The 16,644-nt window shown below is 47.0% G+C and overlaps 1 protein-coding gene across 1 annotated transcript in view; it reads left to right on the top strand.

Annotated features, from left to right (window-relative positions):
• AAK1 (AP2 associated kinase 1) overlaps nt 1-10,219 on the top strand; it is a gene marked incomplete at its 5' end in the record, with an annotated part of 46,027 nt that extends 35,808 nt beyond the window's left edge. Inside the window, one exon of the mRNA XM_080932118.1 lies at nt 3,715-10,219. Coding sequence (XP_080788244.1) covers nt 3,715-4,835 — 1,121 coding nt within the window. The 3' untranslated portion in view covers nt 4,836-10,219. The remainder of the gene's footprint in view (nt 1-3,714) is intronic.
• Nucleotides 10,220-16,644: the final 6,425 nt, after the last annotated feature.

The following is a 16,644-nucleotide window of genomic DNA, read 5'->3' as shown; positions in this document are numbered from 1 at the left end:
ACAAATTTCTTATGTAAACATACAGAGGAATAAAGCTTTTATCTGTTCAAACAAGTGCATGATGTTTAGATGTGTAAATAGCTTAAGGTGGCCATTCTAGTCCTATGAAAGGACTCGAGCACAGTATTTAGCAGCCGTAAATACGAGTGGACAAGAGAAGTGTGAGCAGCTGTGCAAATGACCTGAGGTTCAGTGAGTTGTGACCACCCTGGAGAATGAAGCCCACCATGGTCAAAAATGAGAGACCGACCAACACAGGTTAGCCAGAGCCATGCTAAGGTGACAGAGTGATGCCTGTCAGCAGCTGCTCTCCTCTGATTTACTCTCTAACTCCTCCTGGCACCCAACTGTGGGCTTTGCCACACTTGCCTAGCATAAGGGAGTGCCAAGTGCTGGAGCTGCGACAGACCCCAAAGGCTGCAGGCTGCTCAGCTCATGGTCTAAAACACCGAGTTTCCGCTGAGGCACATCTCGCTGGGGCATTTCACTTCTTAATCTTGATACCCAACACACTCAGATTTGGCAAGATGTCCCTTTGTTGATGTCCCTGACAGGTTCCTCTTATCGTTGTTTCAGTTAGAGATTAGCCACAAGCTCTAACACACACTACATAGTATCTGCCAAGCCTGATGACCCAAGTTACAACTGTGGGGTGGAGGAAGAAAACGGTCCTGTGACCACTGTTTGAGCACCGTGGCACATGCTTGTACACACACACATATTAATCTTAGATGACATCACTGTCGGTCAGATAGCATTCTTGGGGTCAGTCATCCCCAGGAGTGCCACACTGGTTTCTGGGAGAGTGTAAGTCGTGCTGAAGATGCACGGGCTCATGTCGAAGCCTCACAGACCCAAAACCATACAGAAACCAGGTGGGGTTATTTCTCGAAGTCCTGAAGACACAAAGAGAAAGGACCCAGCTTGAGGGAGTTACAGGACAGTGCCTCATGTTGGACAAAGAGCCTTGTACCCTTAAGTCCAGGCCCTGCGCCAGGAGAACAGGCAAGGGTTTTTGTTGTGTTTTGTTTTTGTTCTTTGGTTACAAGGTGTCTGCTGTGACTGTCATTGGTAACCAAAAGAACTTGGCCATGGCATAAGGGTAAGTTGGGTGAATCCTTCCCTCCCTAGACGGCAGGCTCCTTCAGAGGTATTCTCCCATTGGCTCAAGGCTGTTTCCACTGCAAAGGGTATTCACCCTAAAAATACGTGTAAGAGCGACTTCACTAAAAAGGTGAACAACAGTAAGACCTTTAACGGCCTATAGGGCTTTGCACGTCTCTCCCTGAACTCTGTTGTTTGCCATGTTACCACCGCCAGCATTCTCTGGAGTCATGGGCACCTGGGTTCCCCATATAGTATTTCTTTGGCCTTCAAAATGGTAGGCCTGGTTACCCTGCCTCAGTCACACCTACAAGAAAGGTTGAGAGACTGGCTTTTCAAGAAACCCCACTAGAGACATGTTTTCCAGTCAGTGAGATTGAGGAAATTTCTGGGGAACATTTTTTGAACAATGAGAGATTGGTCTTCCCTTCAGACTTGATGCTGTGGTGTTTTATGATGACTCCACAATTTTTATTTATTTATTTTTTGAGCCCAGTTCCTGGGCTGGCCTGGAACTCACTATGTAGACCAGGCTAGCCTTGAACTTACACATATCCCTCTGCCTTGACATCCCAAGTGCTGGGATTAAAAGAATGAATCACTCACTATACACCCAGATGATTTTGAACTTTTAAAAAAGCTGCTACTTAACAGACCAGTGTGCATGGTCTGGGCTTGTTCCTCGTGGACGGGTCCCATTGTGGATGAGGGAGTTTTCCCTTGCTGCCCCATAGGCCTCTGAAGTGCACTGACAGCTTTGGGCCCTGGGGCTCCAGGGCGGTATTTGCCTTTCGAAGCCTGTACACAACTTGGTTTGAATGAATCCAGTTTTGGTTTCCTCAAGTCACTGACTGCCTTGAAAACTGTCATTTGTTGGTCAGTCACTGGCTGGCCCCCACCTTCTGTCTCTCTGTGCTAAAGGACACTTTGCTGCACAGCCAGCCAGCTTAGCAGCACCCAGCATTCAGGTAGTTCCGGGAAGGAGAGGACATGCACCTCATTTTGTTCACATTTCCTATTGGGTTTAATTTTGAAAGTTGGTAGTCCTACTACCCCCGTCATTCTATTCCCCTCGGAATTTGTCTCCTGGGTATCTCTGGGATAAATCTAACCTCTGTTCTCTTGCCTAAAAATTTAGAATTGTGTCCACATACCCTGTGGAACAGGAAGTCTTTGTTTCCTACTGGTTTCCGTAGCAATACTGCACTGCATTCAGCATAGCCACAACGCAAGGAAAAGTTCATTCTCTTCAAAACCACATCTTCCAGACATTACTCAAAAAGCCACACCCTACCATATAGGATCCGACTTAAGATTTAAATTTAGAAATAAAAATGGGGGGTGAGATTTATTTTATGCCAACTATTAAAATGAAGTGCTGCCTTTATGAAGTCACAGGGTTTGAAAAACAGTGCTTTTGTGTCTTTTAATAAAATGTTCTGTGCCCCCCCCCCATTCCTGACACTGTAAATCCTCGAGAAGTAACTGGTTTCCCTATAAACTTGGCTTTGTAGCCCCTCCCTCTGCTCTGTGTGCTTACTTCAAGCAAGAATGTTAGTAGCCAGCAGTGTATAGGAGACCTTTCTGACAGACTAGGTATTCACTGGGGGTGGAGAAGGGTGGCGGGAAAGAGAGGGCCCAGATGGGGAGGGAATAGCCAATGGAGGATATCCTACTGGGTTGGGACATCCTAGTGGTCATATCTTTTTTGAGCCCATAAAGAAATATATTTTGTCCCTGCCCCCACCCCAGCCACCCTTTCTCTGGATTCTTCTTGCTTAGTTACATATGCCTTTTTCCTACCCTCCTGCTAACATGTGCCCAATGACATACTTCTAACCTGCTAATATTTCTTGGAAGGTAAGCTCTGTTGCATTCTGATAATTGTCTATTTGATTTTAAAAGCCAGTGCACCCAGAGGCACCTCTTCCTACATAAGCATTTTCGCTCGTAAATTCAGTGGTGGGTTCATTCAGGAGAACATCGCTAACCTGGGGCACTAAAAACAAAGATGTAGGGCAACTCCAGCCGAAGTCGATAGCATCTAGAAAGTACCCTCAGTGTTTGCATCCGGCATCACTTGCTCCATGAGCACCATTCGCAGTATGGCACCAAGTAAGCGTGCACTTACTGACAGCCGAACTCTGCTTGTCAGAGGGTCTGTCCCTCCTCGTGCGGAGCACATGCCGGATGCCGAGTTAAGTTCCTCCCCAGGCGGTGGCTCTCCATAGCCCAAGTCTGGCTGGTGTGTGTGGAGAAGAATGACTGGGCTTTCGTTTGCCTCCGAGCCAGGTAGAGCAGGTGTCCGTGCCGGGCATGCAAGTAGGAGTGTTGCCTCATTGCCATGAGTGTTGCTGTGCCTAACATGTCCACCTGTCCTAACATGTCCACCTGTCCTGCCCATCGTGTCTGTCGTGACCCAAAGCGTGACGTGGTGCTTGCTCTTCAGTCTGTGTGCGTTTGCCTTGCTTGACTTTTTTTATTGTTCTGTTTTTCCATTGTCAACATCCATTCTTTGGTTCCACGATGTGTCTGCCCAGTTGAACATTAAATGTTCCAAAAAGCTCTGAGCCAGCATCCAGATTAATTCTAGTTCTCATGCTTTTCTAGGTCTCCAGAGAGAGCCCAGTCCTTGTCCTGTGATTACTGTAGAGCACTTTAAAGAATCCGTGGGCACCAAAGGCCTCCCCCACTATCCAGACCCCTGCAGAGCGCCTGGCACGAAGACTCAGAACACCTTAGAGTCTGATCCTCTGGCCCGAGAGGGCCCTTCCAGTAACAGCTCCTTTCACAGCAGCGAGGAGGAAGGGACTGACCTGGAGGGGGACATGTTGGACTGCAGTGGGTCTCGGCCTCTTCTAGAGTCTGAAGAGGAGGATGAGAGCTGCCGGCCTCTCCAGGAGAAGCTGGGAGAAGCCACCCTGTTCTCTGAATCTGGAGTGTCCACTGAGCCAGAAGAAAGGGGGCAGAGCGGGAAAAAGAGCCAGTTCTTGCCAATGAACCAGCAAGCCTCAGAAGATCTCGGGGGGCCTGATGTCTTTGCCACAGCCCCCTTCAGGAGCTCGCTGGTTCCAGCAGAGGACACGGACATTTTCTCCAAAGCCCCCTTTGTTTCCAAGGGCAGTGTAGCTCCTTCCCAGATGGAGGAAGTGGATGTGTTCTCCAGAGCTCCTTTTACCAAGAAGAAGAGCGTGGAAGAGTTTCTGGCTGTACAGGGCTCCTCACAGGATTTGCCGATGCAGGCCAACCTCAGTCAGCCCAGCGAAGGGCCCCTTGCAGGCCGAGGTAGAACAATGTGCACCCCTGCACAGGCTCAGTATCCTGTGACTGGCTTTGCACCACAGGCCGGTCTCCCCTCCCACTCTGTCCAGGTGGCAGACCATTTCGACAGCAACTCTCCCAGGGGATCCCCCATGAACTCTGGGGGCCATCCTAACGACAGAAACAGAGGGGTGCAGCCCCAGAAAGAAGCCTTCTCAGGGCCATCGGCTGGCAAGCCATTCCGCACCCAGGCTTTGTCCAAATACTCTCGACACTATAGCCCAGAAGATGAGCCAAGTCCAGAGGCCCAGCCCATTGCTGCCTACAAGATTGTTTCACAGAGCAGTAAGCAGCTGCTGGCCGGCTCTGTGTCCGTCACTCCCCTGTCCTCCAGGACTACAGAGCTGGCCACTGCTGATCCTTTTGCCTTAGCTCCCTTTCCTTCAAAAGCAGGCAAACAGAAACCCTAGGAGCAGAGACTGGCCTGAGGCCTGCCTCCACACACCCCGCCTGCACCCATCAAACCACTCCTGACTGGCAGATCCCATCCACTGTGACCTTGCAGTCTCCTGCCTCAGAGCAGAGTCACTTCAAGGCAACTAGCCAAGTTTCCGTGAGACCCAGCAGAAGCCCCTCACTCGTTACTCTTACAGCTTTTGTTTATCTTCATTCCCAGGCTCGTGGGCGTTTGTGTCTCTGTCATAGAGGCCCTCCACTGCACTCAGAAGTCTGATTGTTTTTCTGCCCGGACACCTTTTTCATCCAGGAATACTTTGCCCCAGTTAACGGGGGTTATATCATTACCATGACTCTGAGTTCCTACAGCTCCTGTGGGAGTCACTTGCATTGAAGATTTAAGACTGACCCCTCCAGGAGCCAGCAATAGTCTTGGAACAGAGCGATTTCTGGAAAGAAGAGCAATACAAACCCACTGCGCACGTGGAGAAGTTTTCTACTCAGCATTCATTCCCGTGGAGCCGGCGTCGCTCACAGCGCTCGGATCTGCTGCGCAGTCTGTAGACTAGTGTGGACGCTCGTGTGCTCACGCATGTAAGCAACCTTTGTCCCTTGAGTGAAACCACCATGCCTACCTCCATTATCAAATCACAAGTTTTCTTGCATTTGCCTGTTGACCTGACTTGATCCTTGGCTTTATTTAGATTTTTTTTTTCTTCTCATGGTGGAATTGAAGTTGTTGGACAGTTCGGGGCAATCCTGCTGGAACTGAGATGGCAGAGTAAATTTTTTTGATTTCCTAAAACTGGACATGGTAGGTACCTCATGACTGTAATCTAGCACTTGGGAAGCTGAGGCAGGAGGATTGCCACAAGTTAGAGACTAGCCTGGGCTTAATACTGAATTCTAGGTCACCATATCTCAACACCCTCACCTCCCAGCCAAAAAAAGTCATTGGTCTTTGTGTGTTTCCCCGGCAACAGGGGAGGAGAATCTTCAGAGGTCCAGCCACTGGGACTCCTGCCTGGGTACCACTGCTGTGAAATGCATTAACCAAGAGCCCAAGCCACAACCTAAACCCTTCCCACACACCTCACTGCCTCGTAGGTGGGTACAGACCTGAGACCTAGAAGTAAACTGAGGATGGAAAAGAGCCAGTTAGTTGTCCTTGCAAGTCTTTCAATGATCTGTTCCTTTTAGGGGGTAAAGGAGAGGCAGGCTACTGGCTGCGTGTTCAGAAGCGTGTTTTTATGTCTGGACGACGCTGACTCATTCCTAGTGGTTTTGCTGCCCTTCGTTTTTACTGCCTTACAATAAGCCCAGACGCCATGGGGGCGTTCCAAGCTCAGGTGCCCACTCACTTCTCAGACACTTCCTCCACTTGCCTGGGGAAGTGTGGAGAGCTATGTACCAAACTAAAATTAGTGATGTAAAAATTGTTAGAAGCTAAGCACGGGCATACTTCTGCAAGCAGGGCACTTGGGAGGTACAGGAGAAGAAATTCAAGGGCAGCCTAGACTAACCACCCACTGTCCCACAGAAGAGAATCCACCCAGGACTGAAGCCTGAAAGCCAGGCTGCACTTGCAGTCAGTCAGCTGTGGTAGCCTTTAAATTTGAAAGTCAGGGTTTGGGTGCACAGTTTAGCAGAAGAGTACATGCTTAGCATGCACAGTGCCCTGGGGTCTATCATCAGCGCAAAAAACAGTACAGTAAAATCTAGAAGTCCTGATGGTAACATAAGAATGGCTACTTTTTGTGGGGCCAGGCACCTTTAACCCCAGAACTGTGAGGCAGGGACAGGTAGATCTCTGAGTGTGAGGCCTGCCTGTCCACATAACAAGTTCCAGGACAGCCAGTAAGTGAAACCCTGTCTTTAGAGAGGGGAAGGGGCTATTTTTCACTACTTTTCTTAGCATTTTCCACCTGTTTAACAGTGCGTCAGGGCCTGCAGCAGTGCCGCTTAAGGATTCCACCCAGTCCGTAAAGGCTAAATGTTTTCTCTAGGAGTTTGCTTTCTCACAGTTTCTGTTTTTTAATTTCCTGTATAATAGTGGATACAACATTGTCTTTTTATTAAACAAGTATTTTGACTAACAAACATGGGACTTTGCAACCATGTTCCCACACTTGTCGTCAGATGAAGTCCTCCAGGCACATGCAGGAAGGATGGGGATGTTCAGAGAGCCCTTGCTTGACGTCACAGCTCCTCCCAGGTCACAGCACATGCCTGCAGTCCCAGCTGCTCAGCCTCGGCTACATGGAAGGACCCATCCCTTGATGAGAAACTTCAAATGCAAAGTCAACATCACCTCAGTAACAGCGCTGCAAACTGTTCTCCTTTGATTACTGGATTTCTCCGTCTAATCAGTCATTTTCACTCACAAGGTCCACATTAGAATAAAATCATGGATTCTTTATCTTATATAGTTTAATCATTTGTGACACGTGGGCTTAGGGCCTCTTTTTATTCTTGCTGAAGATCGTTGAGTGGAAAGTCTGTCTACCATCTTTGGACAGAGATTGGATGTGACCACACACAGACTTTTCTTACATAGTGACTCATAAGGAGGTCTGACACACGGTAACCCAGCAGACGAGTTCTGCAGGAGGGGCCGGGATGGATCTAGATTTCAGGATCGGGTGTCCTTGTGGGATGCCCTCCTGAGTGGAAATGCAGAGATGTTTGTTGTACAGGGAATTGTCAGTGCCTGAAGTCTGTGAATCAGCAGCCAGTTCCCAGTGACCGTACTGTAATAACTTAATAATAAGGAAAAGGAAAACATTGTCAACGAAGTACTGCACTTTCTTTGCTTTGGTTTCTGCTGTGTTTGTCACTTTGTATATTTCATAGGAAACACCACAGATTTTGGAATTTTGACTCCGTGTTCAGAGATGAGCCGGAATACCCTTAGGCAGCGCCTTACGCCTATCATGTACTGGTGAGTTCCTAAGTGATGTGCTGGGCTGTGCGATGGAGCCAGGCACAGGTGAGGCCCCAGGTGCAGCCCTGCCAACTGTTAACACAGTTAACTTATGTAACTTACAGGTCACGGGAAAATGTCTCGCCGACTCCTTAGGCTCACAGTATAGCTCTTTAGCACCAAGTCTATGATTGGGGTCAAAACAAATGAAATAATGAAGTGCCTCTGTGGCATGCTGAAGCAAAAGGATTGTGAGTTCAAGTCCATGCCAGCCCAGGCAGCTCAGCGAGATCTTACTACCAAACTTGAAGCGGTTTGGTGTATAGTTAGGTAGTAGAGTGCTTACCTAGCATGTGCCACCGCTGGGCTTCTTCAGCTCCAGTCCCGGGAAACAGCACAAAATGCTTCCGTAACGTGTTGGGTGAGCGGCCTCACCGGTGAAAGTGAACAGATTTCGGCTCATACAGCCTGTTTTGTCTGGCCTTACTTGTGGAGTTGAAGACCGATGTACTGGCACATGCCCCAGCATGTGCACATGAGTGTGTGTGCATGTGCTCGCGTGCATGAACACACCTACTAATAGTCTTCTACTCACTAACCCATGGTATGTCTCAGTTTTGTTTAGCAATTGAGTTCTTCCAAATGGTCAAGAAAATGTTGCCTTAGCAGCCTGTTGTGTATTTATGTGTTAGAATCTGTGTTTGTCAGTGTTTTCAGCTGGTCTTCATTGGTGCGTGAAGTATTAGTGATCTGGTAAGAAATTCTGTATTTTTATTCTGTAAATGAGAATAATCAAAGCACGTATCACATTTTATAATGTGCGCGCATTACTTCAGATAGGAAACTTAAGTGGAAAGCCAGGGGTCAGGAGACACAGTGCCCTCACCTTCCATTGGAGTCTGTCTGGGTCCCTCTGGGTCCCTCAAATGTAGGGATCTTACCCTCTGTGGTGTCTTTGGCATTCAAACTTTAGAACACATCCAGTCAACTCCAGAATGGCTGCTAGTCACAGCATTTTATCAGCGTCAAAGTTGTGCGATGAGGTATTTTGCAGGACAGTGGTAGAAGCAGGAGCCCGTTTCCCAGCCCCCCAGTGCTTGCCTAAAACAGCAAACACTGGGGTTATAAGTAGAATCGTGTCATTTGAGTTTTTAGTTTTCGGATCATAGCCTTTGTCACTCTTTGTTTTAACCACCAGAACACTTGAAAACTTAACAAAACCTTCACTAAAGAAAAAGTTTCAAATGTTTAAAAATAAAAAGTAGTGTCCAGTTGTGGGTGGTTTCTGCTCTGTCTCCCGTTCCTGCTCCCCCTTAGTTATTTATCCCCCACATTCTCCTGTTCTGATCAGACCAATCAGTGGGTGCCCCACAGTCATGCTCGCTCCTGGCTGCCCCTGCTGCTACTGTCAAACGTCTGTTTAGGCCTCGGGCCAACGTTGACAATCTAACAGTGTGACATGAAATAAAGGATAGGACGGTTGGCAGGACACACACACACACGCACACGCACACGCACACACACACACACGCTAGATATTAACTACACGTGATTTAGGCCAAAGTCTCTATAAGTTGTAATTTTGTAGGTTGTTTGTGTGTTTCAGCAGCCTCTGGCTTCAGCAAGTGCGCCAGAGTTCTGACTTGACAGTGAGCATGCCTGTGCCGCCTTGTGGTAGAAGCATGCATGTACGCGTCAAAGGGATCAGATTGCTTTTGTCAAGGAATTTCAGCATGGATTTTTAAGACACCAGTCAAGGTCAGGTCAGGGTTGGCTGATGCCACATGTTTAGCCCCTTGTCCCATCTCCAGCACCTTCACTTGGAGACAGTAAAACCTTTTCCTTCACAAATGGTGAGCCTGCTGTGTTCTGCAAGTCTACCAAAGATTCTTGTGAAGAGTTTCTCAGCATCTGTGTGCACAAACATGCACCCTCCTGCTTCCTTCGTGGTGTTAACTCCAGCCCTTCCAGTTAGTCATGTAAAGAGGGCTAAGAAGGGACCACAGGCAGCTGACACAAGCAACTTGGCTCCCTTTGCCAAAACCTCCAGAGTTAGAAATGGAGTTGTTTGCATCTGTGCTGAGGGAACTGACCAGCCATTGCTTCTGCCTCCTTCCTAAGTGAGCACCTTTTATCAGGTGGCACAAGGGGGGCTGTGGTGACCTGCGCCACAAAGCCTGCAAGGCATCATTTGAATGGAACATTGGATGTCATTTTATAACAGAGGCCAAGGACCATGTGTATTTCGAGGAGGGGAGATGAGCGCCCTCTGCTGACAGTATTTGGAGTTGAGTGAGGAGCTCTAAGCAGCCTGGAAGGCGTGCTGAGGTCAGCGGGCCTCAGGAACCCTTAACATGCAAACAATCTTGAGGGGAAACCAGGAGGTCATTCCTAGCAGTTATTGTAATACCTCCCATCGCAGGCTGCTGCGTTTATGTGTTCACGACTTATGTATCTGATAGTTTCTATGGATAATCATTTGGGTTGTAAACTCCTATTATCTTTATTAAAATGAATCTAATTAAGAGACCAAGTTGTGTGTTTTTTTCCTTAAGTGGGATCTTCTGGGGATGAAAGAGCCCCTAGGCACCCATCACCAGCACAGAACCTGTGGCAGCTTCTAATCCTCCAGAACAGAAGCCAGTGTCGACACTGAGCGGCCCACAAGAACCTAGGACATTCCAAACTCCCTGCCTACCTAGTTCCAAATTTGAAGCAGACGGTCAGGGTAGTATTTGAATTTCCTTGAGCTTGATTCAGCAGGATCCCAGGAGAACTGGCAATGTGCTGTGTTCATAGAGGATTGGCCAGCCCACGTCCCCAAGAGTCCCTGAAGGTATACTGCGCATGACTGAAACCAAAGTGGCCCACATTTTCCGAGTGTACTTACCATCCAAATATAAACCTCCACTTGATCCCGTGTTTTGTTCTGTTTTTAATTTTGTATTTTTGGGAGATAGGGTTTCACTCTGTAAATGAGGCTGGTCCCAAACTCACAGAGAGTGGTCTACTTCTGCCTGGGATTAAAGCCATGTGCCACCCGCCACACATGGCTACTTCTAGGATCTAAACATTCTTAAGAGTTACCTGGAGGTGGGGATGTACACCTTTGATCTCAGCCCTTGGAAAGGCAGAGACAGTCAGATCTCTGAGTTCCAGGCCAGCTTGACCTACAGAAAAAGTTCTAGGACTGCCAGGGTTATACATAAAGAAACCTTGTTTGGGGAAGGAAAAAAAAAAAGGAAACCAACAAAGTTCTTAAGTGTTCTGTGTTTCAAGGTTGCAGCCCCAGACAAAACTGCTTTCTTTCTTACCTGAGACTCTGCAGGTGCTCTGGGTGAAAGATTCCCCCTGAGCTTTTTACAAAGGACAGGATTCACAGTGTGGAAAGAGCCAGTAAAAACCACTACAGATGGCTGAGACTTGTCTCTAGATTCCTGTCTTTCCTTGTGTTTTTCCTTGAGTTCACCTTAGATCCAGTTTGTGGAGTCTGGCATGCAGTTTGTGTGGGCATAAATATTGTACACTGTGTAAAGATTATCCTTGTATTCAAATGCTGACTTCTGTGCCCCCATATCTGGTTGCAAAACATTGCTCCCCAATCATTCTCTGATTAGTCAGTAAAGAAGCTGAGTACCCAATAACTGAGTGGGTGTCCTCCAAACCAGGGGAGAGGAAGGGGTGGGATTTGCCCTGGCAAGAGAGTCCTGGAAACACCATGAGAAACCACGTGGAGCCCAGAGAGCCAGATCAGTACCAAAATGCAAGTATCACAGGGACTTTGTCTGGGAGGTAGCCAGATGAGCTTGAAGGATTAAAATAGAGTAATACTGCTCAGTTCTGCCCTTAGTGCTTGTTAAATAAATGTAATAGTTCGTTCTCAATTATTTGGGAGCTAGCAGGGTTAAAAGGAAAACCGCAACAAATACTTATTAAAAATCCCCACTAACAGGTTTGCAGGTAACATGTGGAAGGAGAGAACATGGCTCCTTGAGATGTTTGCATTAAGCTTAGCCCAGGGCAGTCTGCAGCCTCTTCAGCACACAGCACCTTTCTCTTGTGACCTACTCCAGAAGTGAGAGCTGGTGGAACCCACACTTTACCAGTCCGTGTCTCATCTTGTTTGGACACTGGCTTTTTTACCCTAAGGACATCTTTCATTCAAGAGAAATGAGATTATCTAAGGAAAATGTTCACAACTTCCTTATAAAGTAAGCAAAAATTAAGTAGAAACTATCAGCTTTTATTTGGCTTATAGTGAATGTTAGTAGAAATAGCTTAAGACCAAAATAGGCAAAACTACACATGAGAAATTCATGGGAGAGTGAAACCTTGACAAAATTTAAATACAAATATTGACTTGGGATATTTGAATTTATTAAGTATAGGGGGTACATGCCAGATATAGGAGCACATGCCTTAATCCCAACACTCAAGAGACAGAGACAGGCAGATCTCTGAGTTTGAAGCCAGCCTGGTGTACAATAGAGTTCCAGGATAGCTCAGGCCATACAGAGAAACTTTCTCAAAACAACACAACAAAACAAACAAAATAAATGAACGTATAGGGGTACAAAAGAATGCCGTGGAGAAGGCAATATTAAAACAAGACTTCTTTTGAGACAGGATCTCACACTGTAGCTGTGGCTGGCCTCAAATATGCGGGCTATCCTCCTGTCTCAGGAATGTTGGCCGCCCCATCATTTGTAAAATGTGTGGCAAATCAAAAGTTGGCTAATATCTCCACAGAACATAGGGAAATGGCGAGAGCCGGACATTCTGTGGGAAAGGGATTAAGATTTAAATTAGTTTAATGGAGTTGCTTCATGGTTTACCCACATGTGAGCGTCCTAATCCTTAGAGCATGTTGTGGGGGCTAGAGAGATGGCTCTGCAGTTGAGCACTAACTGTTCTTGCAGAGGACCTGGGCTCAGTGCACAGCACCAACATGATGGCTCACAAGCATCTGCAACTCTGTTGTTGTGGGAGACTGTCCTGGCTGGCTTTGTGTCAGCTTAACTCAAGCTGGAGTTATCACAGAAAGGAGCCCCAGTTGAGGAAATGCCTCCATGAGATCCAGCTGTAAGGCATTTTCTCAATTAGTGATGGGGGGGGGAGGACCCAGCCCATTGTGGGTGGTGCCATCCCTGGGCTGGTAGACCTGGGTTCTATAAGAAAGCAGGCTGAGCAAGCCAGGGGAAGCAAGCCAGTAAGTAACATCCCTCCATGGCCTCTGCATCAGCTCCTGCTTCCTGACCTGCTTGGGTTCCAGTCCTGACTTCCTCTGGTGATGAACAGCAATGTGGAAGTGTAAGCTGAATAAACCCTTTCCTCCCCAGCTTGCTTCTTGGTCATGATGTTTGTGCAGGAATAGAAATACTGACTGAGTCAGGGACAGTGTCTTCTTCCGGCCTCCTTGACTGCATGCACTGGCATTCATGAAGAGAAAACACACACACACATACAAAATTAAAAAATCCTAGGGATATTACCATATGTGCTAAAGCATTTACCAGATAAGATGAGGATTTGCCCTTCACTTGCCCCCTCACCCCCCAACCCCCGAGTGTACGTGGATTACTGGCATCCTGATTGTCAGTTATGCTAGGCAAGTTGCCCTGCCGCAGTTGAATGACATAACCAATGGGAACAGGAACAGGATAAGTGTGTTACATACTTATGTTCCTCAGGAAGTCCCCTATCCCTAAATCCTGATTGGTGAGATAAGCTGGCACAGTTGTTTGTGGTTTTGAAACTTTAAATCTGTTAACATTCTGGCTCAGAGTTGCAATTCAGCTCCTGAGTTCTGTGGCTCCAGTTGGTCAATAGCAACCCTGAATACAAAAAAAATTTTTTTTAAAAAAGAGAAAAATTGGCATCTACTTAAATACATAGATGAACGTCCAAAGACTCAGTCAGCTTCCTAGTTCTTGTTCCCGGCTGGTCAGTTCTTGCTGACTAATTCAAATAACCTTGCTAGACACTTGTGCCCTCTTGGCTAGTTTTCCATTCTTAGACCCTAACATTGCTTTGTTCCCTGTGGCAAGGTCTGTCAATTAAACCAGAGCCAGCTGATACAGCTAGCCAGCTTGCTTGGTGGATTCTGTCTCCATGGATTGCTGGCTGCATCACCCAGTGCCCTTTACATGGCCTTTGGGGACCTGAGCTCCCTTTGCAGGGAGAGCGTAGGATGGAATGAAAGGAGCAGACACCGGCGCACAGCTCTCGGTCTCATTTTTTCACTTGTGCATTCTTGTGTGTCGTATGCAAAGATGTGCTTGGGTTTGGAGGACAGAGGTCAGTGTAGGATGTTGTCTTAGTCAGGGTTCTCTGGAGTCGCAGAATGTCTACATATGAAAGGAAATCATTGGAATGACATACAGTCTGCAATCCAGCTAACCCAACAATGGCTAACTGTGAATGGGAAGTCCCACGAGGGTGGGTGTCTCAGCTGGTCTTCTGTATAAGCTGGAGTCTGAAGAAGTAGGTTCCAGCACATGTGCCTGCTGACAAGTGCAGGCAGATGAAGAAGCAAGAACCCTTCCTTCTTCCATTGTCCTTAGGCCTCCAGCAGAATGTGTGGCCCAGATTAAAGAACTTGCTCTGTCCCTGGCAGGCCTTGAACTCGGAGATCTTCGTGCTTCTGTCTCCTGGGATTAAAGACGTGTACCACCTTGCCTGGGCCTAAGCTTTTCATGGCCACTATGCCTAGAGTTCTGGATCACAGGTGAGCCCTCCATTTCTGGATTGTAGTTCATTCCAGATATAGTCAAGTTGACACTGGGAACAGCCATTACAGGGGTCTTCTATCATTTTCCCACCATAGTTTTTTGAGACATGAAAACCAATTCTCTCCCTGCACCTGGAAGTCACTAACTCAGCTAGCTGCTCTTATCTCTTTCTCCTTCGGCACCGGGCTCACAGGTGAGCTGACTTTTGACAAGGTTGCTGGGGATCCAAATTCAGGTCCTTCGTGTGGCAGGCACTGTACCAACTGAGCTCTCTTTAACCCCCAGGTCTTGGTTTCTGAGCACCATTCTCAAGGGAGTTAGGTCTTTCGGGGGGAAGCGTGGGTTCCACCTAGGGGCCTGAAGTGGATGCAAGATGGCCCGAGAAGCATCTTCCACTAGTGCCGAACAGTAACAAAGGACCCAAAATCTACCCTGGGAGAACTTTGCAGCTTAAAGCTAGGATCATTTGAGTAGTAAAATACATGTGACACATTGTAAATACTAAATATAAATGTCAATGCTCTTGCAAGGGTTGCTGACTGACGCTCTCCATGGGTCCCAGCACCAGGGAGGCAGAGGCAGGTGGATCTCTGAAACAGGAGAATCAAGTTGGGAAGGAAGGTGAGAGGGACAAGGGAAGGAATGCAGGGAGAGAGCTAAAATCAAGGGCTATCTGAGCTTGTATGGAAGCATAATACAGTAGAAGCTTCCTAAAATATATACTTAGATCTAAATGAAATCACCAAATAATGGGAAAGACAGAGTCTAGGCTGGGTCTTTGGTCACCACATGAAGTTTCCAGTGCCCAACATGGGCTACATCTAGTTGAGTTTTTGGCCAAAGGGGTCCCTTAGGAACGCATAAACAGCCCAGGTGGTTGCCAAGACTATAGGATTGAGTGTCCTTCACAGACTGACAGGAGGCCTGTTGCTGAAGATAATATCCACACAACTCACTGAACATGGAGAAGTCAAGCTGGTACCTACCTGTAGCCTTCATCCCTACCTGCCAGCATCTTTGGTACAGGAAGATACTCTGCATGCTACCAAAGGAGGAACACAGGTACCAACCCAGCTACAAACCGTTTACCTACAATGGTGTCCTGCCTGCAGGATGTGCTAGTGGGACAAAGCCTGTGGGAGTAACCAGCCAGTATTGATTTGACTGAAGACCCATTCCAGGACACCAAGTCAACACCTGGCAGTGCTTAGGTAACGAAGAATCTGAGACTAGCCATCCCAGGGACCTAAGATCAAACCAAGAACTACTACTGGACTAAAAGAATGTAGGAATAAATGACCATAAACATTCCACTAACAGCCAAACAATACGCAGAGTGACAGACCTTGAAACCCTCAGCCCTAAATAGGATCTCCCCGTCAACTCCCTCCTCTCAGGGTTCGGGGGAACCTGCAAGGCAGAAAGGGTGTGTGAGCCAGGGGGAACAGAGGACACGGAGAAAACAGGGCAGGCTCAGCATCAGATGGGTGGGGTCATAGAGCTGAAAGAAGAACACAGGCGAATGTCTCTGTCCCTAAGTCATCTCAAGTTGATAATCCCCTGAAAATGAAAATCTAGTTTCCTCTAAGGGCATCTCACAAACTATTTCTAAGCGTAGGCCACATGTCCAGCTGTGGAGTGGCCAACTGGGAACCATCTTTGCAGGTCCCTTGTTTCATCATGTTAAGCCAGGACTTTGATTTGTGCGTTTATTTAGTTACAAGATTATGTTGTCTATATTACATTGCTTTTATATTATTTATACATACATATTATATATATATATATATATATATATATATATATATATATATATATATATATTTAAAATCCTCCCCCTCCCTGCTTTTGCCCTGTAGGTCCCTTGCACATATATTATGGTTTCCAGTTTTGTACTTTCATAGGATTCTTGAATATGTGAACAAGTGTGTCTCTGCATTCATATGTATTTCTTGTGCCTTTTCTTGGACTCTTTTCCTTATGTTTGTTTTGTCCTATTCTGATGTGTTAGTTTTTTGTTATACCATTATCATACTTAATGTATTCCCTTAGAAGCCTGTTTGTTTTCTTCAAATGAGAGACAGAAAGGAGGTGAATTCGGAGGGGAGGTGCGGGAAAGCTGGGGCAAGTAAAGGGAAGGGAAACTGTAATCTGGGTGTATTATGTGAG

Source organism: Micromys minutus (genome assembly GCF_963924665.1).
Source record: "Micromys minutus genome assembly, chromosome: 18".
Lineage (NCBI taxonomy): Eukaryota > Metazoa > Chordata > Mammalia > Rodentia > Muridae > Micromys > Micromys minutus.
This window is presented reverse-complemented; position numbering and strand designations above follow the sequence as displayed.